The sequence below is a fragment of the Rhinoraja longicauda genome, chromosome 21 (assembly GCF_053455715.1).
Source record: "Rhinoraja longicauda isolate Sanriku21f chromosome 21, sRhiLon1.1, whole genome shotgun sequence".
NCBI lineage: Eukaryota > Metazoa > Chordata > Chondrichthyes > Rajiformes > Arhynchobatidae > Rhinoraja > Rhinoraja longicauda.
The window spans coordinates 4135772-4161225 of NC_135973.1; the positions used below are offsets into that span (position 1 = coordinate 4135772).

The window sequence follows — 25454 nt, forward strand, 5'->3', positions numbered from 1 at the left end:
TGATGAAGAGCCTCGTCCCAAAAAATCACCTATTCCTTTTCTCCAGAGATGCTGTCTGACCTGCCAGGTTACTCCAGCTTTTTGTGTCTCTCTTTAGTACAAGGATGATACAGCTGAAATCAGAAAATTATTTATGCAAATAGTTATAATTCAATGGATGGGATTTCTTCGTAAGGTGTAAGTTTGAAGACTAGAATAATTTAAGAATTTAGTGCTATTATAATTGGCCTTTTGGATATTTCTGGATAAACAAAATAAAATAAAAAATATGATCACGTATAATTATTGTGTGAGTGGCAACTGCCTTTTCTGTCACCAGTTACTCAGTCATTTCTGTCAACAACATATTACAACCTATCAGAACTTCCTTTATGGTTGCAGTAAGACTGTCATCTGTAATTTGCAGTAGCTCAGAATGTTTTCAATGCAGGTTTTCTTTTACTTATCTTGCAGCAAGCTGTTCAAAATTTAAGTTTTCAGAGTCGTATGGATTTGCTCTCTCAAGCTTTACTAATCAAATTTCTAAATGTATCCTAGGGTTCAATATGGAAACATTTTGTTATCTAAAATAGATTAAAACATTGTGTTTTGCCTTGGATGCAAATCAATTTTCCGCACTTCTAAATCTAAATTCCTGAGATCATTTAACAGATTTTGGAACAGTCGAAGTTGCAATATTTTTATCCGTACGTTTTTGTTAAAGCTAAAAGGTGTTGCACAGGGCCACAGAATGACTAGGATTTTGAAGGGTTTTGCTGCCAGTGCTGCTTTAAAGGGACAAGGGGCTTGCTGCCAAATCTGTTCTGAAGGACCATCCAACCCAATGAGTCATAGAATCATAGTCTTACAGCATGGATACAGGCCCTTCGGTCCAACGTCCACATTGGCCAACATGACCCATCTACACTAATCCTACATGCTTGTGTTTATCCTATATCCCTCTAAACCTATCCTATCCATACACATGGCCCATATCCCTCTAAACCTATCCTATCCATGCACATTGTCCATATCCCTCTAAACCTATCCTATCCATGCACCTGGCCCATATCCCTCTAAATCTATCCTATCCATGCACCTATGTGGTAAATACTTACAACTGCAAACACATGCTGGAATCTTGAGCATAATACAGAATGCTGGAGTAACTCAGACACCATCTGTGGAGATAGTCAGAAGATGGACCCCGGCCCGAAACATCGCCTGTCTACTCCTTCCACAGATGCTGCCTGACCTGCTGAGTTATTCCAGCACTTTCAAAACAATTGCATGTGTGTTCCACAATAGTTTTAAAGAAGTAGTTGATTACAGTGAGTGAGAAAAAACAATCAGGAAGAAAAGATACTTCTGAGAGTATTGCTCCAAGTTTGCTCTATTTATCATTGTCTTCCACCGGGCTAATACACTCAAGTTAAGAACAGGGAAATGGGTTCATTCTCAAGTTCATTGAGTGCTCCTTCACAAGGATTAACAACTGAATTTCTTTTTTTAAATTGGACAATTTGCGAGTTAATTTACTGTAATGTATCAGTCTTGGCTGAGAAGCACATTTGTATGGTTATCAGCATGTACCTTGTGATCCATAATCTGTTTATTTGCAGCCTCTTCCAGAAACCGAGTACAATGGTAACCCGGACTCAGTTGGATATAGAATTAACTATTGGAGAGTGGATGGTCAGGGCATGGCTGCGACACAGATTGTTAATGACCGTCTGGAGAGGGAAATTACCATTGAAAACCTGGAGGAATGGACTGTCTATCTGTTTCACCTCCAGGCTTTCAATGCCATTGGATCAGGACCTTGGAGCAGTCAAGTCCAAGGATGCACAAGAGAATCAGGTACTTTTGAATAAAACACCTTATTGTTACTGTAATCACTTGAAAAGCACTTATGAAGTAAAGTTATGCTTTTCAACAAGCTCTTGTGTATATTAGGTTGAAGGGTGATTGTGCTCAAGAGTAAGCAGATTCCCCACCTCGTTCATATTCAGTATTCCAAGGCAATAAATAGAGACACAAGGAACTGCAGACGCAGGAATCTTGAGCAAAACACAGAGTGCCGGAGTAACTCAGTAGGCCAGACAGCATCTGTGGAAATAGTCCAAAGAAGAGCCATGGCCTGAAATGTTGTCTATCCACTCCTTCCACAGATGCTGCCTGACCCACTGAATTACTCCAGCACTTTGTGTTTCAAGACAAAATATAGGTTGCTTATCTCTTTCTGGTTCACGTCTGGCCTTTCGCCACAAATGCAGAATGTCAGAGCCTTATCTTCTGTAACAACAATAATTTTTAATTTATTCTTATGGGCTGATTTAGTAGCTATGCTATCTGCACTCATTTCTTCTGTGGAATGTCTGTCGGGTAACTGATTGAATTCTCATAGTTTTCATTTTGAATGCTGATAACTGTCGGAGAGATTTTTATAAAGGCTTTGGTTCTGGAGATGAAAGGGATCGGCTAAACTGATCTCTTTTTTCAATTAGTCTACAAGAACCTCAATCTTTTTTAGACATGTATTTGTTTCTTTCTGTACTTTCTTTTCATGATTTTGCTGGGGTATTTGCTTATAGAGCCTCACCTTGAGGAGATTTCCAAGATGACAGTGTGGTGATGTTGAATTAATGTCAGTGGTGATAAAGTTGTTCAACTATCTTGTTTCAGCTGCTTTGTCATTTCAACTATTTAATTTTCTTGTTCAGCTTAGTAAGCTTTGTAACTCCTTCAAACCAAGCTCCTCCAAATTATGCCATCGCCCTTCAGACTAAACGCCAACTATTCAAATCATCAAAATGCAGGGAAACGTGAACAAAATTAAAATGTTGAATTTATGATGTCTAGTTTCCAATCTGATGGCACACAGTCTTTCATAAAACTCGGAAAAGCAGATTCATATGCAAAACACAAATTGCTGGAGGAACTCAGTAGATCAGGCAGCATCTTTTCCTTTTAGTTTTTTAATAGACAATAGGTGCAGGAGTAGGCCATTCGGCCCTTCGGGCCAGCACCACCATTCAATGTGATCATGGCTGATCATTCTCAATCAGTACCCCGTTCCTGCCTTCTCCCCATACCCCCTGACTCCGCTATCCTTAAGAGCTCTATCAAGCTCTCTCTTGAATGCATTCAGAGAATTGGCCTCCACTGCCTTCTGAGGCAGAGAATTCCACAGATTCACAACTCTCTGACTGAAAAAGTTTTTCCTCATCTCTGTTCTAAATGGCCTACCCCTTACTCTTAAACTGTGACCCCTGGTTCTGGATTCCCCCTACATTGCGAACATGTTTCCTGCCTCTAACGTGTCCAACCCCTTAATAATCTTATATATTTCGATAAGATCCCCTCTCATCCTTCTAAATTCCAATGTATATAAGCCTAGCCGCTCCAGTCTTTCAACATAGGACAGTCCCGTCATTTCGGGAATTAACCTAGTAAACCTACGCTGCACGCCCTCAATAGCAAGAATATCCTTAATTTTAGAGATACAGCGTGGAAACAGGCCCACTGAGCCGTGCCGACCTGCACACAAAAGCTATCCTACACACCCGGGACAATTTATAATTATACCAAGCCAATTAGCCTACAAACTTGTATGTCTTTGGAATGAGGGAGGAAACTGGAGATCTCGGAGGAAACCCACGCGGGTCATGAGGCGATCATACAAACTCCGTACACAGCACCCAGGATACAACCCGGGTCTCTGGCACTGTAAGGCAGCAACTCTACCGCTGCGCCACCATGCTCCCATGCCCTGGAGGGAATAGACCGATGGTATTTCGGGTCGGAACTCTTCTTCAGACATTCCCTCCACAAAATGCTGGAGTAACTCAGCAGGAAGGCAGCATCTCTGAATAGAAGGATGGGTGACGTTTCAGGTCTCGACCCAAAACGTCACCCATTCCTTTATCCAGAGATGCTGCCTGTCTCCATCATTTTGTGTCTATCTTCAGTGTGAACCTGCATCTGCAGTTCCTTCCTGCATAATCCCTCCACAGATTCTGCCAGACATAGAAACAGAGAAAATAGGTGCAGGAGGAGGCCATTTGGCCCTTCGAGCCAGCACTGTCATTCATTGTGATCTTGGCTGATCATCCACAATCAGTAACCTGTGCCTGCCTTCTCCCCATATTCCTTGATTCCACTAGCCCCTAGAGCTCGATCTAACTCTCTTTTAAATCCATTCAGTGAATTGGCCTCCACTGCCTTCTCACTGGAAGAATTTAAAAGAGAGTTAGACAGAACTCATGGGGCTAGTGGATTCAAGGGATATGGGGAGAAGGCAGGCACCGGTTTCTGATTGTGGATGATCAGCCATGATCACAATGAATGGCAGAGCTGGCTCGAAGGGCCAAATGGCATCCTCCTGCACCTATTTTCTATGTTTCTATGTCCAGCGGCATCTGTGGATGGATTGTGCAGGAGGAAACTGCAGATGCAGGTTCACACCGAAGATGTCAAGACCCGAAACATCACCCATCCTTCTAGTCAGAGATGCTGCCTTCCTGCTGAGTTACTCCAGCATTTTGTGCCTATCGTTTGTGGAGGGAATGTCTGAAGTTCTGCTGCGTTCCACCAGGATCTGCTGCGTTCCAACAGCACTTTGTGCCTTGTTGAAGGAAATGCTTCGTTTTATTTAAATTCCCTTGACATAAAGGTAACAGACTCCAATTCTGCAAGCATATGAAATTATTTTATGAGGGTACAGTTCATGTGAGCATTGTCTGCCATTCTACAGTGGCATTTAAAAAATGTTAATACAAGTCACCAGATATACAGTTCCCGCCAGCTGCAGTCCAAGTCATAATCTGGACTGGCATTTGAATGTGTTTTTGTTGAATGAGTTTTGCTTTTGTGAGTTGGCCTGAGCTTGCCACATGAATTTCTGAGCTTTCCTGAGTGTATTTTGCATATCTTGAGCTGAGCCAAGTTGGACACATGGCAACAAAACGCTGAATCTCAGAGGGATGCTACATGTTTCAGAACAAATCCTGAGGCAGACGTTTCTGGTTGTTCTTGATGGTCATTATCCAGCAACCAGTTTCCTCTGTCTGATCAGCGAATGCAGTCTGGAAATGGAATCCTCATAATGCCAGGACTCTTACAAATGGAGCACTTACAAATGAAGCAGAACTTCAGAACTCTCTGTTTGTTAATGAAATTGTTGGTGTTAAGTGGTGCAAGGTAAAACAATCAACTTAAGTTTAAATTCCAATTTAGCTGCACTTAATCACATGGACAGACCTGTAGGTAAAACATTTGATAATATTGGAATCGCCAAAGAAAGTTTGAGTGGGTGAATTTTGGATGAATATGTTTGCCATTTGGCCTTGGGATATACCGAAGGACCTCGCATTGTCCTCAGACCAGTGGGGGATAAATCAATAGGCTGCTTTCTCCCTGCTGCTTGCTATCCATGTCCCCTGCTTGAAAATGGATTTGGGTGGACATGGAACAAATTTAAGATGAGGCTTAGATACCTCCTCCTGCATAGTGATACAGTGTGGAAACAAGCCCAACTTGCCCACACCGGATAACATGTTCCATCTACACTAGTCCCACCTGCCTGTGTTTGGCCCATATCCCTCTAAACTTGTCCTATCCATGTACCTCTCTAAATGTCTCTTAAACATTGCCATAGTACATGCCTCAACCACCTCCTCTGGCAGCTCGTTCCATACATCCATCACCCTTTGAATGAAAAAATTACCCCTCAAGTAACCCCTATTAAACCTTTACCCCTCTCCTTAAACCTGTGTCCTCTGGTTCTCGATTCACCTACTCTGGGCAAGAGACTCTGTGCGTCTAACCTGATCTATTCCTCTCATGATTTTGTACACATCAGAAGGAAATATGAGAACTAGGATTAGCTTTACGCTCTCCTGAAATTGTGAGTTCTGGTTGACTCTCTTCTTGCCTTTAAATATTGAAGCAGATCCAAGATAATTAGCTCAGCAAAGAGTTATCATGGATATATTTTTACTTAATTGCGATTGTGGCCATTTGACTAGTGTCTAAATCTTGGCAGCGTCTCTTTTTGCCTGGTCTTGTAACTAAGAGAAGTATATTAATGCAATGGATTAGTTCCTCAATTCAACTCCCTAAAGCACTGCTCGAAACCATGCTGAGATTAGCAATTCTTCATGCAGGGAATTACAGTGTGATTCTATGCAATTGGTTGATCAGAAACAACCTTGGGACACAATCCTAAACTAATTGTAACACAGTGGTAAACTAAAACTGCTACAGGTTAGTTAATGACATGGGAAGCCCAAGCTGTGCACTGCATTGCCAATATCCAATCTCGCACATCTGTCCAGATAAGAGCGTCTGTGATATAAAACAGTACAATTGAAAATGTAATAATAAACTGCCAAAACAATATTTCATACTTTCAGAAGTTGTAAAGCAATCTCGGAAAAACATTCCCTAAAATCACTAATTATTTTTTAAGATTTCACAACACAATGATGAAAATGCATTATCACAAGTAAAATAAAACAATTTCTATGTTTGTTTCACTTGTTTCAACTGCGAAACCCAGGACAATAATATTCAATAACTCCACCATGAAAGGAAATAATAATTGCATGTTTAATTTATTTCATTTCAGACTTCTGCCTTATTTCATCAAAGTGAAAACCAAACTATTACCTCCAAAGGCAGTTACTTAATTAAACGGTTGCTACCTCATACCGAATTTCATTATTCTTACAATATGCCACACTTTCCCCAATCCAGATAGTCATTAGACAGGAGGAAACCGGGTCTGTTTTGAGTCTGAAACCCATTTCAGTGGGTTCAAGCCAATACCGAGTGCCCTAAATCACACAACACGAAAGCACAGTATACCCTGCACCCCAGCAGCCGAGAGCTGACACTGGATTGAGAATGTGCACAGAGTCCAATTCCTTCATAGAGTACTACAGCATGGAAACAGGCCCTTCAGCCCAACCTGTCCATGCTGACTGAGATGCCCCATCGAAGCTCGTCCCATTCGCCCCTTATTGCTCCAAACCTTTCCTACCCATGTATCTGTCCAAGTGTCCTCAAATGGTACCCGGGTCATCGTTCCCAACAACATCAGAGGGTTATTTTTTAAATAAACTGTGCGTTATCTTCAAATATCCATTCAAGCACCTGTTTGTTTAATACCAATGAGATAAAGAGTCCTCTGGTTAGACGAGGTTCACGCCAGTGTGCTCTTCAAGTCTATTTTCCCATTTTTGCCGATTTCCACCTGGCTTAAGGCATCACTATCCACCACTGTAATTATTTTATATATTTTGAACACATTCATGTGTTCAAGCTGTGATAATTGCATCCTACAGTACATGTAAGAAAATAACTGCAGATGCTGGTACAAATTGAAGGTATTTATTCACAAAATGCTGGAGTAACTCAGCAGGTCAGCATCATCTCACGAGAGAAGGAATGGGTGACGTTTCGGGTCGAGACCCTTCTTCAGACTACAGTACCTAGTGTATTTCAGCTAATTGTAGAGTATTTGATTCCACTGATTTTCCAATGATATTTCTTCCTTTGCTCTTCCATTTCAGTCCCATCAGCTGCTCCTGGGAATGTCACAGCAGAGGCCGTGAGCCCTACGCAGATACTGGTTATGTGGGGACCAGTTCCAGAATCTGATCAAAATGGACTTATTCTCGGGTACAAGGTATTATTGACTTTGAAAAAAAATTCAAACGACAGATGGCTCTCATGGGTCTCCCGGTCATTCATGTTGCAGTGTGGAACAGGGACTGTCATTAGTTTAATTTAGTTTATTGTCACGTGTACTGTGGTACAGTGAAAAGGTTTTGTTGCGTGCTAACCAGTCAGCGGAAAGGCAATACATGGTTACAATCAAGCCAAAATACTGAAGGCCCAGTCGCACCTGGCCACTCCCTCTTCTCCCCTCTCCCATCAGGCAAAAGGTATAGAAGTGTGAAAACGCACACCTCCAGATTCAGGGACACTTTCTTTGCAGCTGTTATCAGGCAACTGAATCATTCTACCACAACCAGAGAGCAGTCCTAAATTACTATCTACCTTATTGGTAACTCTCGGACTATCCTTGATCGGACTTTGTTGGCTTTACCTTGCACTAAACGTAAATCCCTTATCATGTACCTATACACTGTAAATGGCTCGATTGTAATAATTTATTGTCTTTCCGCTGACTAGATAATTTGCAACAAAAGGTTTTAACTGTACCTTGGTACACGTAACAATAAACTGAATTAAACTGAAACCATTCACAGTGTACAGATTCAGTGTGCATATTCCCCTTTGCAATGGCAACTATGTAATCTCCCAGGAAAAGTTAGCACTAGAAATCAACTGTAGTATCCTGAGAAAAGACAGAAAGCATAGATAACTGCAGAGAAATGTAGAGATTTACTTTAGAGATACAGCGTGGAAACAAACCCTTTGGCCCACCGAGTCCATGCCGACCATCAGTTACCTGATCATACTTGTTCTGTTATCTCGCTTTGGCATCCACTCCCTACACTCTGGGGGCAATTTACAGATATCAATTAACCTACAAACCCGCATGTCTTTGAGGTCTGGAAAGAAACCACAGCACCCGGAGGAAACCCACGCGGTCAAAGGAAGAACGTGCAAACTCCACATGGACAGCAGCTGAGGCCAGGATTGAACCTGGTTCTCTGGCGCTGTGATGCAGCAAGTTTACCAGTTGTGCCACAGTGCCTCACTTTCAGATCAATACTCTCCTAGGATTAATATAAAACACTATTAACTATAAGCATTGAATAGTTTCTAAAGTAACAAATATGTGAATGCAGAGTAATTGAAAATTTCAAGATCATGGTCAATAATCTTTTTATTAGCTGAGATTGTGAAAGGATGTGGAAGCTGAAAAGGTAAATAGATTTGAGATAAAGATAGGCCGTGATCTATTAGAATGGCTGAAATCTCTTCTTCTATTCCTATATTAATCAATGCCACAACTGTGCAGATTGTGAAATGATAGAGGATTAATCTCATGTTGTTCCATTGCCATGCATACCATGTCTCTATGAAGTGTAGGAAAATAACTGCAGATGCTGGTACAAATCGAAGGTATCACAAAATGCTGGAGTAACTCAGCAGGTCAGGCAGCATCTAGGAGAGAGGGAATGTCTCTATGAAGCTCAGTCCATCCTGTTTTAACTTCGCTGGTTCAGAAATTAAATGTAATCCATCCATTGTGTCATGTAGTTAGTAGGCAATTTACAATGAATCCAAACTTTTTACAGTAAATCTTCAAGACCTAGCCATAGAGTCAGTCCAGCTCTACACTAAAATGTCCTTTTGCACAAACCCTGGTCATCTTGTTTGTCTGGTACTTCATATTTGATGGCTCATTATATAAATAAATAAACGCTTGGAAAAGTATCTGATTGTACAGATATAAATACAGCTGAATAATAGGCCAAGTCTATAAATATTATCAAACTACTTGCTAAACATTTATTAGTCTACAAATCATCCAAACGAGATTGAAATGTATGCACAATTGTCTATTGTATTTTTTCCTATTTTCATAATTCTGTCCTTCAGGTTAGTTCTTTACTGTTATCTGATGGGAGGACTGCTGTGCTAACTGAGAAAACACTGCCAAGATTGTGCAGTGCCTTCATCAAGCATTCAATTACTGATTATGCAACTTTCCATAAAATATATTTTGATTGGAAAAGACCAAGATAACATTATTATCACAACCAATTCGTGCCACAACTAATACTTGCATGTTTTTTTAAAGTGTGAATTAGTAATTTACTTTTTTACAGAATATGGACAATACTGCTTCAGAAATGAAGCAGAATTCACCTATGATATTATTCAGAGTTAAAAATATTCTCATGGCAAAATAGAGATTATACTGCTGAGAATTTTTTTATTCTATCTGTAACTGAGTGGTCGGCTCTCGAAGTGGGAATTCAAATCATGTTTCACTGTTTTCGTAGTCTACTTTATTAATAATAGTCAAATGAGACTTTACAAACACATAATTCCAGAGTGGTTTTATTTTATTTTATTTTTTCTCATCATGTGGATGCCAAGGCATATTTATAGCTCCTCACTAGTTGTCGTGAAAAAATAGTGGTGGTTGACTTACTGATGATGGAGGAACAGCAATTTATGCCCAAGTGAAAATAATATGTGATGCTTTTAAAGTGTGTCATTTCTGGGATGTTTATATGGAATTATGGAGGGGAAAAAGTCATTTTAAAAACTGAAGGCTTACTTCTAAATGTGATTCTCTCCATCTCAGTTCAGCAGCCCCAGTGGAAGTGTATGCATTTCCAACGTCAGTGCTTGTAAAAAAACATGTTTTTTAAATAGAAAGAGATTTACTTTCCATACAATTGCACATTGTCTCATTCTTCCAAATTGTTAATCCTCATCCGATCATAATAACTGTGTATGGTATATATTTTCACATCATTGGACATTTCGAGGTGAAGCCAGTGTATTGTGCACCCATTCCATTGTGTTGGTAAATATCCCTGTAAATTTGTGCAAACGCTAATTCCCAGGGTGGAAATGTCTCGGACTAGAGTGGAGAGCTTTAAGGTGAGAGGGGCAAAGTTTAAAGGAGTTGTATGGGGCAGGTGTTTTACACATAGGGTGGTGGGTGTTTGGAATACGATGCCAGGGATGGTGGTGGAGACAGATTTGATAGCGGCATTTAAGAGGATTTCAGATATTTTTATTATGCTCACCTTATCTGTTAGTCAAGATGGTTTAATATCTTATTTGAAAAAAGATATCTCTGTCAGTGCCAACTTGTCCCCGTACCATCCCACCCTCTGCTCAAACTTGCACACACTACGATTTGGATCATGGTTTATTTACTCTGCCTTATCCAGCACCTGTGATTGTTCATCATGAATTGATGGTTTGGGACACTGGAAGCAATTTCCTTCTTAAAGTTCTATTTCAATGATGCTACAATTGACAAATAGTTGTTTTGCAAACATTTCAGATTTCGCTTATCATTATTTACTATTATAAATCTAAACTTTTTAGGGCTATTTCAAAAAATTTGTGACCTAAAGTAAACCTTTAATTCAAAGTTGAATATGTATTAATTAACACATGTGCATCTTCACTTATGGCGCTAAATCACATGTATATGCTGTTCTAGATACTGTACCGGGAGAAAGATTTTGAATCACGCACTCAAACACGTCTGGTTAAAGGAAACTTTACGCACTCTGTTGTTTTGAATGGTCTGAGGAAGTACAATCAATACGAGATTCAAGTGTTGGCGTTCACCAGGATTGGAGATGGAGTCCCCTGTTTGCCAGTTCTGTTGCAAAGGACAAAAGATGACGGTAAGTCACAATCTATTTTCATTTCATAGAATTATACAAATACAGATGAAAAAGATCATCCAAATTAATCCCACTTCCTGTTTCTTGGTCCAGTGTATTGTAGGTCATGACTTGTGATCTCATTCTCCCAATGCGAATAACGCAACTTAAGAAAATGTTTATTCAGTTATAAATGTTGGATTCCTGACATGTAGGAATGTAGGAATGGGGGCTTTGTATTTGATAACAAACAGAAGACATTTTTTGTCAACTATATATTGGACATTCTGTATTGGAGTTGGACACAAAATGCTGGAGTAACTTAGCGGGCCAGGCAGCATCTCTGGGGAAAAGGAATAGGTGATGTTTTGGGTCGGAAGGGTTCCGACTGAAACATCACCTATTAAGTCTGAAGAAGGGTCCGACTCGAAACGTCACATTTTCATTTTGCCCAGAGATGATGCCTGACCCACTGAAATACTCCAGCATTTTAGACAATAGACAATCGACATTAGGTGCAGGAGTAGGCCATTCGGTCCTTCGAGCCAGCACCGCCATTCAATGTGATCATGGCTGATCATTCTCAATCAGTACCCCGTTCCTGCCCTCTCCCCATACCCCCTGACTCCGCTATCCTTAAGAGCTCTATCTAGCTCTCTCTTGAATGCATTCAGAGAATTGGCCTCCACTGCCTTCTGAGGCAGAGAATTCCACTCCAGCATTTTGTGTCTACCTTCGGTATAAACCAGCACCTGCAAGTCCTTCCTGCACACTGCATTGGAGTTGGTTTTATTACATGATTGGGATTTTTTATGTGGAAGATAATTTTACTGTTTTGTTAAGTGAGATAGATTAATTAAATTGCGAAGTCAAGCTTTTTATTTCCAGTAGTTAATGTTAAATATTCAGGCACTACCTCACATCTGAACATCATCATGGCACTTTTCTTGTTCTACCAAATCAACATTTTCCATTGTTCCTCCCTGAAATCATTGATTGCACAGCTTAGTGTACAGTTAGATTGTGTATTTAATTTAAGAGTGCAATATACATCAGCATGCTGTAAGTGATAGCAGAACATTTTCTTTGATATATAGGAACAGTTTTAAGTTTGAATAGGCGAGATCTTTAATAAAGTTTTGGAGGTTGATGACCATTGAAGAACCTTGTTCTGTGAAGTTAAGGGGAGGAGTATTCCATCAACTTAAATTTAATTTTAATCATGTAATATTAAGGTATGCCTGGCATAAGTGAGCGGTAGATAAACGTTAGTTAAGTTTTAAATTATCTATAATCATTAATGATCATCTATTTGAATAGAAACTTTGTGCATGCAAATCCATGTTGATGCATATTGATCGCAAAAGCCCATGAAGATTTAGAGCATTAAAAATTGGGATTAATTTAGCATTGTTACAGTAATTAAATTGTGTTCGATTTCTCAGGGCAAAATTGCTGACACGTCTACGTTTTATTTCTACTTTCACCTGACTCCTGAATGCTTAGGGATGAAAATATATATTTGCAATTTCTTTAAGAGATAATTACAGCGTTATAAAAAGTTGTTTGGTTTAACTTAAGTACCAATAACATACAATTCGGATGCAGATGCAAACCTGAAATTGCTACTTAACTGTAACTTGCATTTTAAAGTCAGTCCAGCAACTTGGAATTGCCACGTGGTAATAGAATTGTTCTCGTTCAGCTGTTGTGTACGATTGTAATCATATATTGTCTTCCGCTGACTGGTTAGCACGCAAAAAAAACTTTTCACCATACCTCGGTACACGTGACAATAAACTAAGCTGAACTGAACTGAAATGAACTATTGTTCCATCGCAGCTTTCAATCTCAACTACAACATTCTAAAATGTGTTGCGGGCAGATCATCTGACAGTCTTAATTTTGCTTCATTTAGCCTGCAGCAGAGTGTATTTGCACCGGAATTTCATGGGGGGAAATACTGGAGATTTTTTTTAAAGTAAAAATCAAATACTTAAATTTCACAGAAATATTCAGCACTCAAGACGTATACGAAAAATCAAGTCATGCTGAGTGTTTAATTGTTATAAGTACCAACAGCAGAACAGTGAAATGTTTACTTAAAGCAGCATAACGGGCTTGTAACACATACACAGAGATTAATATATAATAAACAAAAACAATCAATAATAATAAAAGTCAAATATATTGCTTCATCAAAGTAAAACAAATGTTCAAGGGAAAATCTTTGCAGTAAATTGATTTGATTTTTTTAAACATTTTCCTTTTATAAGTCTTCAGGCAGGTGGCAAAGGTTTAACTGCCAGAATCAGGCATTTTCATGAATATGACTATGGGAGAAATTGAACCTTGCCAGAGAGATTTATACGGAAACCTGTGCTGTCATCTATTTTTGACAGCCGTTCTACAAATCTGCCGGATCCTAGTAAATGAAATGAAACATCTACTGATGGCCTTGAAAGCTGTAGACTAGTTCTAACCAAGCCATAGGAGTACATCTGTGATGTATGCCATTTTGTTGCCATTGACAACACTGCTGATTTTTTTGTTGCTCCCACTTGTCTGTTGAAAAGCCCTGTTCTGCAGTTAAATTTATCTTCAAAGGTGTCAAGATTTGTCCGAATTCTACTATGAATCAATCTTGGTTGAAAGACTAGATTACCAGTAGTGAAATAAACAGAATTACGATCATTGATCCAACTGGTAAGGTCTCTGCCTCTCACATTACTGTTTTTTGATTCAAAGACAGAGCACGGAAACATGCTAGTTCGGCCCATCTAGTCCACACCAACTATTGATCACCCGTTCACCCTCGATCTAAGTTATCCCATTTTAGAATCTTCTCCCTACACCCCTTGGGCAATTTACAGGGACCAATTAACCATCAGTTCCAGAGACACAGTCCAATGTTCACAATGGGGTTGAGGTGAATTGGACAGCACTCGAGCTTATTGAAGGACCGTTCAGAAGCCTGAGAACAGAGGGGAAGAAGCTGTTCCTGAGTCTGGTGGTATGCACTTTCAAGTTTCTGTACTTTCTGCTCGAAGGGAGCAGAGATAAGCAGGCTTCTGAACAGTCCTTCCATAAGCTAGGGTACTGTTCAACTGATCTCGACCCCATTCAGGGCATTGAACTTTGTCTAAGGAACTGATGCGCTACAATGCACTAAAATGCTGAGAACTATATTCTGCCCTCTGTATCTTCCTCATTGCTCTACCTAGTGTACTTTAGTTTGAATTGACTGTATCAATATCTGTATCTGATATGTTTGGATAACATGCAAAACAAAGTTTTTCACTGTACCTCGTCACGTGACAATAATAAACTTAAACTGACTTGGAACAGAGCAATTAAATGCAGTGCGCTGAGGGATATCTCTTGAAAGCAATAGGTAATTACTGAGATAAAACGCAGTTTAACAGAATGATTAAATGTAGGAAAATGTGTTAAAAAACTAGTTTATGCTGCTTTTTCCCAAAAATCAATATACTGACTGACTTTTTACATATTACATTCCCCTTGTTTCTTCCACTTATTGTCCTCTTTCTGACTTCACAATTCGCACCTCTTCTATCCTTATCTCACACTGGTTACCTTTTTACTTCTGGCCTTTGTCCAACTATCTACCTATCATAAACTCTCCTCATGTATCCACCTATCACTTACCAGGCTTTGTCCTGCCCCCACCTTCCTTCCTACTCTTCCCGCCCTCGCCCAATCAGGTCCAGACCTGAAACGTCACCTGTCCATGTTCCCCAGAGATGCTGTCTGACCTGCTGAGTTACTCCAGCACTCTGTGAAACGTCACCTGTCCATGTTCCCCAGAGATGCTGCCTGACCTGCTGTGTTACTCCAGCGCTCTGTGAAACGTCACTTGTCCATGTTCCCCAGAGATGCTGCCTGACCCGCTGAGTTACTCCAATACTTGTTTTTTTTTGTTGACCAGCATCTGCAGTTCTTTGTGTCACAACAAACATTTGTCTGCCTTGTCCACAGTTCAGCTACAATCATTTGATGTTCATGACACAATTTTGGTAGGGCCTTATCATTAACTGAGTCGCTGGGTGTTTTAACTTGCATGACTCTCTGCCTTTATGTTTTACCTATTCTGCAATCACCTGAGTTGTTGCACATCTTGCCTAAGTGAAGGGTAAGGGGATGCTGAATAGAAGGAAGAAAGGAAGTTTGTTTTGGGCTCCTTGTCAATTAGCAGAAATTCCATAAAGGGCCATCGACTCTACATTGGCTGCTGTAAGTCTGAACAACCTGTGCCTCCTTTATCCTGTTAAAGTAATATGTTATTCCTTTTCCCCCACCCGTTAGTTACTTATGCCTGTGATTTTGCAGTGACCCTTGTTTTGCAAGAGTGGGAGGAAGTATGTGAGTGAGTGCTGCACGTTTTTAGCTGCTGTGCCAAATAGATCTTGGCAGTCTGCATACGATGAAAGATCAGGATGTGAGTTCTGCAGCACTGCTTGAGGGCGTGGAGTCCTGAAGGAGATTGCTGTGTGAATGATGAGGGTGTGGTGCTCCAACTGATGTCTGAGGCTAGTGGAGAAGTTTAACATTTGGGTTTGGTATTTGCAGATGCTTTAACTGACCTGGACCACACATGTGAGATGCATCACTACATTCAAGTCCCGGGGGACTGTTGACTATTGACCCAGCCATCTCCTCCCATCTCTGTTGCAATGTATTTCTGGAGGCCGCCTGATATGATCTCAAAATAATATATATCTAATCATTTACTTATTTATTTGAAATCTTCTTACACCGCTATTATTTATTACCATTATTTGGTGCAGCTATGTTTCATAAATGGAATATTTAGCCGCACACAGCTTTTTCTGTAGGATGATCCAATTCATTTGAATGGGATTGCTAACCTTGATTGAAAAGGTGAATGCAAGTGAGTGGTTAGTTATTTTGCACCTCTGTGGCACATTCTTAATGTTTAGAGTTAATTTCTAGCAGTCAAATGTGTTTTTAAATAATTTTTCTTTAAACATTTTTAACTTTTAATTTAATTTAATTTATCTTGCCTTCTTTTAAATATCTCGGTTTAGCAGTGACACTTAAAAGCAATTTAAAAGACTTTTGACATTGGCAAGCTGCCATGAGTTCCAGGGCCAAGCCTTCGGCATCAGTTGCTATGATTTAGTTCAGTTTAGTTTAGAAATACGGCGAGGAAACAGGCTCTTTGGTCCATCGGGTCCGCACCGACCAGCGATCCCCGTACACTAGCACTATCCTACACACTAGGAACAATTTACAATCTTTACAGAAGCCAATGAACCTTCAAACCTGTACATTTTTGGAGTGTGGGAGGAAACCGGAGCAACCAGGGAAAACCCACGCAGGTCACGGGGAGAACGTACAAACTCCGTACACAGCACCTGTAGTCAGGATCGAACCTAGGTCTCTGGCACTGTAAGGCAGCAACTCTACCGCTGGGCCACCGTGCTGCCCCCATTTAGCCACCATTCATGCGCCTCTCAGGCTGAGACAGGCATCTGGGATCACAGGACCACCGTGTAAGTGCAGCCACAGAAATAGCACAGGCAGCAAGCAGGAGGAGGGATCAACTTTCAGCCAGCCCAGAGGTTATTTGTTCTGCCGTCATATAGTACACCTTTCAGAGTGTTGGCAGTTGTTGGAACCTGATAAAAACAGTTCATGCGACTGGAAAGATCTAAGATCAGTTGTCACTGCAACAAATGATACACCCCTTCACAGTGAACAGGTTTGCCTCTATTCTCACCTTTCACTTTACTGCACTGGTTAATTCTGCCAATGAGCCTTTTGTTATAATACATATACCATGTGCTCCTTCCAAACAACAAGCATGGTATGTTATATACGCCATGCCCTCATTAAACCCTGCTGCAATAAAGAAACTACTGGAGGAACTCAGTGGGCTGGGCAGCATCTGGCAGCTTTGCTGCACAATGCGATTTTTTTTCCACAGAGGAAGAGAGTTGAAAGCACGGCCTCTACCCTTCCTCCACTCCCCTCTGCCGAATGTTCGTCCACTGCTGCCAACTTAAGCTACCAACTTAAATGTCGACTACTCCCGTTTTGTAAAAGCCCTGGCGTGGTGCAGTGCTCAATTACTATATTGAATCTAAAATATACTGCAATCCACACTCGGATACAGTTAAGAGCCTCATCCATTTCCTGATACATGTGTACGGTTTATGAGAAATGTGATTCTGAGATGGTAAGTGTTCCAACTAATTTACCCTGAAGAGCTTGTGTGTTTCTGAGAGTTTAAACACAACAGAATTAAACTTCATGCCAATATCACAGCATAAATTGTCTCTAAAACCCCTGCAGTAAGCAAAAATAGTGAAGGCTGGTAATAATGCAGATATTTCTTGGTATTTGAGATTCTAGCCATGCTGGATCAGTGGTATTTGATCATTTCTATATGCAAAGAGTACCGTAAGGAGTTGCAGATTTTGTTAATGTATATTCGTACTGGTTCTAAGCTAACTGATTGCAAGAAGTTTATGCAAAATGAAGGTTTCGTTTTTTTGTCCAGTGACAAAACAATGAGCAATTTCATCCGTTGTAATTGGAAGGCACCTCAGATCTATTGCAGTGGAAATCCATTTGATCTCAGTATGTGTGCGTGCAAACAAATAAGATATGTAGGGGTAGGGAAGATGTAGGCGTAGGGAAAGAAGGTTCTGTTTGGAGGAGCACATAGCAAAGGAAGTTGTGTTGTTGAAGGGAACATTGTGAAGGGATTTAGTGAGGAGGAAGCTGAAAGGGCTCCAGTTTAAGTTAAAATAAAATATCAATGGGAAGTGCTGTGTTCTTTCTTTTGAATAATTATATGAAAAAAATAATCCTGTTGTGGTGTTGATGCGGTGCCAACTTTTCAGATGCTGGTGGGAGGGCTTGATAAGCAAGAGACCACGTGGTGGGGAGGAGAGGTTGGGGGAGTAGGGCAGAGCTTGTCCAGGAGCAGAGAGGCAGCAGAAAGCCAGAGGCTGCAGATGCTGAAATCGGGAACTAAAATGGAGAGTTGCTGGAAAAACTCAGCAGGTCAGGCAACATTTGTGGAGGGAAATGGAGAGTCAATGTTACAGGTCAAGAGCCTTCATCAGGACTGAAAGAGGGGGAATTGCAGAGAGCAGGGTGCCACTTTTTGTTGAAGGGAGAAGGTATGAGGGTCCATTTAATGGGAAGAGAGGAGGGGGAAATCAAAGCACCATGATATGAAGAGACACAGCCTGAAGTGTAACATTGCGAGGGGAGGCAAGATCAGTACCTGGTGACACCACATGATTAACTCCATTGTGGTATTGATTTATTATTATTGGTCTTGGTTATATTGTCACGTGTACCGAAAAACAGGGAAAAACATTTGTTTACGTGCTATCCAGTCACTAAAATCCCACTATACATGAATATAGTCAAACCATTCGCCAGTACAACGGATAGTGCAAAGAGAAAATACCCATGAGGTATAATGTTCTACATCATTATAGCATTACTGTTCCAGAGAAAAAGTCCAATGTCTGTAATGAGGTGGGTTGGAAGATCGGGACTGCACCCGAGTATATGGAAGGAAATGTTAAGTACTCTGATAACAAAGGAGAAGTAGCTGTTCCTGAATCTGCTGGTATATGAGTTCCAGCTTTTGTATCTTCTACCTGACGAGATTGGGGAGAAGGAGAATTGACCAGGATGAAAAAGTTCTTTGATTATGTTGCCTGCATTCCCGAGGTAGCGTGGGGTGTCGATGGAATCGATGGTGGGGAGTCTGGTCTGTGTGGACTGGGCTACTTCTACAGATCACTGCAATTTTTCACAGTCTTGGGCAGAGCTGTTCCCAGACCAAGCTGTGGTGCCACCCGATAGTTTGCTTTCCACAGTGCATCCATCTGAAGAACTTGGTCAGAATTATTGGAAACATGCCAAACTTCCATAGTCCCTGTGGAAGTAGAGATGTTGGTGTGATTTATATTGGGCTAGGAGTTCCCAAGGCTGGCTAATTTCAGGGCAACGTGGACCAAGTTCCCTCACTGTGTTCCAAAAACATTGTTGGAGGATTGTGCCATCATATATATCCATAATCTGAAAATAATGTGATCACAATGGTATCTCACAGCTGAGAGAGCCTGGTCCAAATTTGTAATTGCACAATTTGACTTGGAAACTGGGAAACAAACTTACTCGGATTAAATAGATTTTTCAGTCATATTGCACTGGAAATATATCTGTGTTATTTAATTGAATTTCAAGACAGTATATTAATTGAACAATATAAAATTATTATTGTAGTTGTGCACCTTACTGTGAAATGAAGTACTTTGAGGATTTAGTCTTTGAAAGATTGAAAAATAAATTCCCTTGTGAAAGATGCAGTCAGTACTTTGTAAGTCAGCAGGATGCACACTTGTATTTCCCACTTATCCTTCACAGTCATACAGCATTGTCGGCCAAGAAAATAGGCAAGACACTGAAGGAAAAAAGAATTGCCCAAAGGGCCGTTTGAAACAATACCCAAGAAGGTGGTAGAGGTGAAACCCTTAGCACATTTAAAAAGTGCTCAACCTTATGTTTCGAGTGCTGTGACCCGCAGAGCTGCCAGTCCAGTGCTGAAAGGTGGGATTAAGTTGGGAAGCTTTCTTCTAACCAACACAGACAGGGTGGGGTGAATGTCTGCCTTCTCTTATACATTTTCTACGATACAAAGCTTAACCACAGTTCTCGTTGGGAGGGCATGTCGCAATTTATAAAACACTAGTTAGACTGCGGCAAGATGCTGGTTACTTGAAGAACAGAAAGCTGTGGAGGCCAAGTCAATCAAGTGTTGATTAGTACGAGTGTCAGCAGTAATTGGGAGCAGGCAGGAGAATGGGGGTTAAAAGGGAAAGATAGATCAGCCATGATTAAATGGTGGAGCAGACTTGATGGGCCGAATGTCCTAATTCTGCTCCTATCACTTGTGAACTTACAAATTGTATGGGTTCTGGTTGGAGATGTATGTGGCTGTGCTGGGCAGCATGCAGAGGAGATTCGGCAGCATGTTGCCTGCTTGGAGGACTGTTGTTTTGCGGCTGGGCTTGTCTTCCCTGAAGTGAAGGAAGCTGATGGGGGTACATAACATTTTAAGAGGCACAGCTAGGATAGATAATCAGGATCAGTTTCCCATGGCAAGGAAACCAAAACAAAAGGGCACAGATTCAAGTAGAGAAACAAGGAAATGCAGGTGCTGGTTTACACAAAAGAACACAAAGTGTTGAAGTAACTCTGCAGGTCAGGCAGCATCTCTGGAGAACATGGATATGTGAAGTTTCTGGTCGGACCTTTTCTTCAGGCACAGACTTAAGCCAAGTTAAGTTTTAAAGAGGATCTGAGGGGAATTATTTTTACACAGAGAGTAGATGATATCTTGAACACGGTGGGAGGAATCAGACACAATCAGGCACTTGAGAGGCATTTAGAGAGGTACATGGGGCTCTGCAGGTGCTGAATAACTTCATTTTCAGAAGTTCAACTTTATGCACTTTCTCCCACGCATTTCTGTGGTTACTGTTAACAATTGTAAGACATTTCCTGGTATTCACTAATGACTGGATGCAATATATATTCTGTTTGTTTAATTATATGCAGTATTAGGGTGATTTTTCAATGCAATGGAACAAATCTAATTAGAGTGACACGATATGCATGAAGACGGATGTTTCTAACTTATGGGGAGATCGGCATTCCGACAGTTCTCAGGAATGGAGCCATAGCACACTGCCTCTATGTAAATAGGCAGGGCATCAAAGGATATGCACCCGATACATACAAGCAAGTGGGGTTGGTGTAAATGGGCAAAAAGATGTGCAAGGATGTGTGGGGCAAAGGGCCCATTTCTGCGCTGTACACCTCTGAGACTCTATGGGCAGAATTGTTTTTCCGTTCCTCCTCCTACTCAGTTCAGCCCTGAACGGACCAGCCAAGACTAGAACCTTTTTGTACTGAGTAATCCTACACCTGGAGATGTACTGAGTAATCCTACATCTGGAGATGGACACAAAAAGCTGGAGTAACTCAGCATCTCTGGAGAGAAGGAATGGGTGACGTTTCGGATCGAGACCCTTCTTCAGACTCCAGACTAATCCTACATCTGGGCCAGTTTCCCACTATTCTTTCCAGGGTGTTGGTGTATCTGCAATTTGTGCTCCTGATAAAAGCAATTTATTTTGTGAAGTCCAAATGTAAAATTGTGAAATGTACATTGTCAACATAATTACAAATGATCATTGATATGCCAGTAAAATGTATCAAATAATTAAATCCCCTCCCAAGTCGTTGTACTGGTTTCAAAGTCGTCTTGTTGTGTTTAATTGTCTGTGACTCATTTCCACCTAGCCCACAACTAATAATGGCTTTCTTTCTCATCGTTACTTTTTTGCATATCTTTCATTCATTTGTTTTTATATCTCTCTATATCACTGTCTGTATCTCTTGTTTCCCTTCCCCCTGCCTCTCAGTCTGAAGTCGGGTCTCGACCCTAAACATCACCGATTCCTTTTCTCCAGAGATGCCTATCCTGCTGAGTTACTCCAGCTTTTTGTGTCTATCTTTGGTTTAAACCAGCATCTGGAGTTCCTTCTTACACATCAAAATCATATATATATATTTCAAGGAAATTGCACAATGTATGTCTTTATTCCAGGTTTTTCATTCCTGTCAGTGATGAGATTGAAAGTTATAAGGCTTATGCTCTGTAGTCTATATTGGTTTGAAAGTTTTATGAAGACTCTGAAGATCAGGTTTGTCTTTAATATATCGTACCATTAGTCAGTAAAGTAAATATTTGAAATGTGTTTAACGTTACGAATAAGTTTCAGCCAGTGAATAAATTTATTATGATTTGCTCTTTACCATTATCAGTTCCAGGTCCTCCCATTAAGCTGATCTTCCCGGAGGTCCAGATGACTTCAGTGAGAGTAGTCTGGCAAACACCTGAGAACCCCAATGGAATTATTCTAGGTAAGGCCAAAGAACGTGCAAACTGGGTGATATTTTCTTACAAAAAAATATCATAATGATTACTGAGAACTTTATTTTTTAAATATGTATTCTTCTCCAACGTCTTGCTTCTATTTATTTTTGTCTTCAAATCCTTTGGCCATGTGTTTGTTCTTTTAGCTGAAAGGAAATATGGAACAAATGGGCAAGAAACTTTGCCATGACAACTATTACCATCCTGCGCCTAGCTAACAAAAAAACAGATAGATACTTGCAGAACATTTCCTTGCCAAGCAATGAGATGCCATGTTTTACAACCCTCCGTATAGAAGCCCACGGAAGTACTGGGTCTGACTGAAAATTACTGCTTTGGTGGAACAACATGTAATTGCCCCGAGCAACAGTAAACCGCATAAATAATTGATAGGTAAATAAACAGGAACAGAACACATGTTGTCTTGCGGTGACACTAAGTGGTAATAATATGTATTGCACGCTTAATATACATTGGCTGCATGACACAGCGCAGATAATGTATCACAGTATTCAGCCCCATGCATAATGAATAGACGGCAACATTTTTCAAGAGTGTACATGTAATTAGAAATTTAACTAATACACAAAATGCTGGAGTAACTCAATTTGTCAGGCAGCATCTCCGAAGAACATGGATAGGTGACATTTTAGGTCGGGGCCTTTCTTCAGACTCATGATGCGTAAGAAAATAACTGCAGATGCTGGTACAAATCAAAGGTATTTATTCACAAAATGCTGGAGTAACTCAGCAGGTCAGGCAGCATCTCAGGAGAGAAGGAATGGGTGACGTTTCGGGTCGAGACCTTCTTCAGTCTGAAGAAGGGTATCGACCCGAAACGTCACCCATTCCTTCTCTCCTGAGATGCTGCCTGACCTTCTGAGTTACTCCAGCATTTTGTGAATTCAGACTCATGATCATCATTTATGATCAATAGATTCAAAGATAGTTTCGTTTAATTTAGAGATACAGCGCTGAAACATGCCCATCAGCCCACCAAGTCCAGTGATCCCCGCACGCTTGCACTATCCTACATACACTAGGGACAATTTACAATTATACCAAGCCAAGTAACCTACAAACCTGTACGATCTCTTCAGTGGTTCACTGGGAGACCCAGAAGTAACTCGTGTCGAGTTTATTATGTCACACACACAACTACAGTGAAGTGAAGATACAATGAAAATCTCAGTTATCCAATCCTAGACCCACATATCTACTCTCGGATATTTTAGATGTTTGCGTTTGGGAGAGCAGTGCGCTGGGTAGGGTTTCATTCCATTTCCTTTCTCAGGCCTCTTCTTGTCAGTTCCACTTCAAAGCAGGCTCCCACTTGGGAACGTTTGGTGGAGTGCCTTTCCCAGCTTACGATGCCCATGCCTGTTCTCTCTCAAGATGTACCTCAAAATTCTTTGTAATATTGCCTTTTTCTGCCACGAGACCTCTTCTGGAAGTGAGTCAAGGGATTTGGAGAGTCAAGAATTGAGCATCTGAATACAATGTTAAGTCCAACAGTGTTGATATCTGATAATCTATGCCTCAATGCTGGCAATATTGACCTGGACAATATATAGCATGATGCAATTGTCTTTGCACTTAGCATGGAGGGTTTTCTCAGGGCATGGATGGAACGGATGGAGGACCTTTTGATCTTGGATGTCTCCGTAGGATATCATACACGTTTGTTTTCCAATACGCAAATGATTGTGCCATCCCTACTCACACCGAGAGTCGTCTCCAGTCTGTGCTAGAACCTCAACATCTCTTTGAGAATGCCCACTGAAGTACTGGACACACTCCTCGTCATGAAGACCAAGTTGTATTTTCGACAGATGGAAGGTCCTACAAGACGACTTAACAGACTCATCATTGAGGGGCCGCAGAAATGGTCAAGCACTTAATCTGCCCCAGTAGCTGTCTGTCCCTTGAATTTTGAAGATGAGATTTAGAACAGGATCTCATGCACTAGTGCCTTCAATGGGAATTTGCTTTGATCCTCATTTTGTAATCATGACATGCAGAATCAAGATTCAGGTCAACTTGAATGACTTTAATATGACCAAAAGCAACTCAAGTGGTAGCACCAACACGAAAGAATGTTAATGATACATTATCAAATCAATTCAAATTCCGCAGTTCATGATGACTTTTTATTGGTTTTCTTCTTGAGCTAGATTTGGAGTAAGTGGACTCCAGATTCACCTCTGATGATACATTTAATAGGATTGTAATCTAAAAGATTTAGCATTAAAAAGAATAAATTGAACTGGAATGAAACTTAGAAATAGGCACATTTCTTGTACGTTGGTACTATTGCTAATCGGGGAGGCTCTGTTAGCTTTTTTAAGATACTTCGATCTTCCCTCCTTGCTACAACTCACATTTATGTTGTCTATAATTTCAGTGATAGAATAGACAACAATTTTGTTTCTATAAAGGTTCTCACTCAGTGCATGCATTGAAATACTGTGTTTTTTAAAAATCCCATTTGTCCTTATTTAATCTTATTTGGATGAGCTAAATAAGACTCAGTCTTGTCCTGCCATAAAAGTGCCTGAACATTTAGTGCTGTTGCAGGTTTTTTTCATGTTGCAACAAAGGAAGGGGGGAGGGGGGGGGGTTGTACATTGCTGATGGTTAAAGAACAATTTGTTCTGTTTTGAAGTCTATCATCAAGATACTTCAGCCTGATTTAAAGGAAAAGGGATCCCAGGGGACAGCAACAATATAAAACTCACACATTAACATAAGTTGCAGAAGAAAGTCAGTTGGGAGTAGTTATGCAATTGATAACTGCAAGAAACATTCACCTGTAATATTTTTTATCAGGCGCCTGCAGTTATAGAACAGCTCTGCGGTATTGTATTATCTGTGGTGAAAGTAACCCTAAACATTAGTGGTAATTTTTCTCCTCTTAATTGAATTTGATGCCAACGGCGATCGAGTCAGCTGCGGTAAGATATAATATGTTTATTAAAGAAATTATTAAAGAAAGGAATCATACAATTCCACGTCACAACAGGCAGAATGCAAAAAGAAGCCGGGTTCGATCCCGACTACGGTTGCTGTCTGTACAGAGTTTGTACGTTCGCCTCGTGACCGCGTGGGTTTTCTCT

At 40.6% G+C, this 25454-nt stretch overlaps 1 protein-coding gene across 2 annotated transcripts in view; it reads left to right on the forward strand.

Moving 5' to 3' along the window:
• Positions 1–25454, forward strand: part of sdk1a (sidekick cell adhesion molecule 1a) — a 505919-nt gene that overhangs the window by 418172 nt on the left and 62293 nt on the right. For both annotated transcript variants that reach the window (XM_078417620.1, XM_078417621.1), the window contains 4 exons: positions 1602–1839; positions 7557–7672; positions 11153–11342; positions 22227–22325. In XM_078417620.1, coding sequence (XP_078273746.1) covers positions 1602–1839; positions 7557–7672; positions 11153–11342; positions 22227–22325 — 643 coding nt within the window. The remainder of the gene's footprint in view (positions 1–1601; positions 1840–7556; positions 7673–11152; positions 11343–22226; positions 22326–25454) is intronic.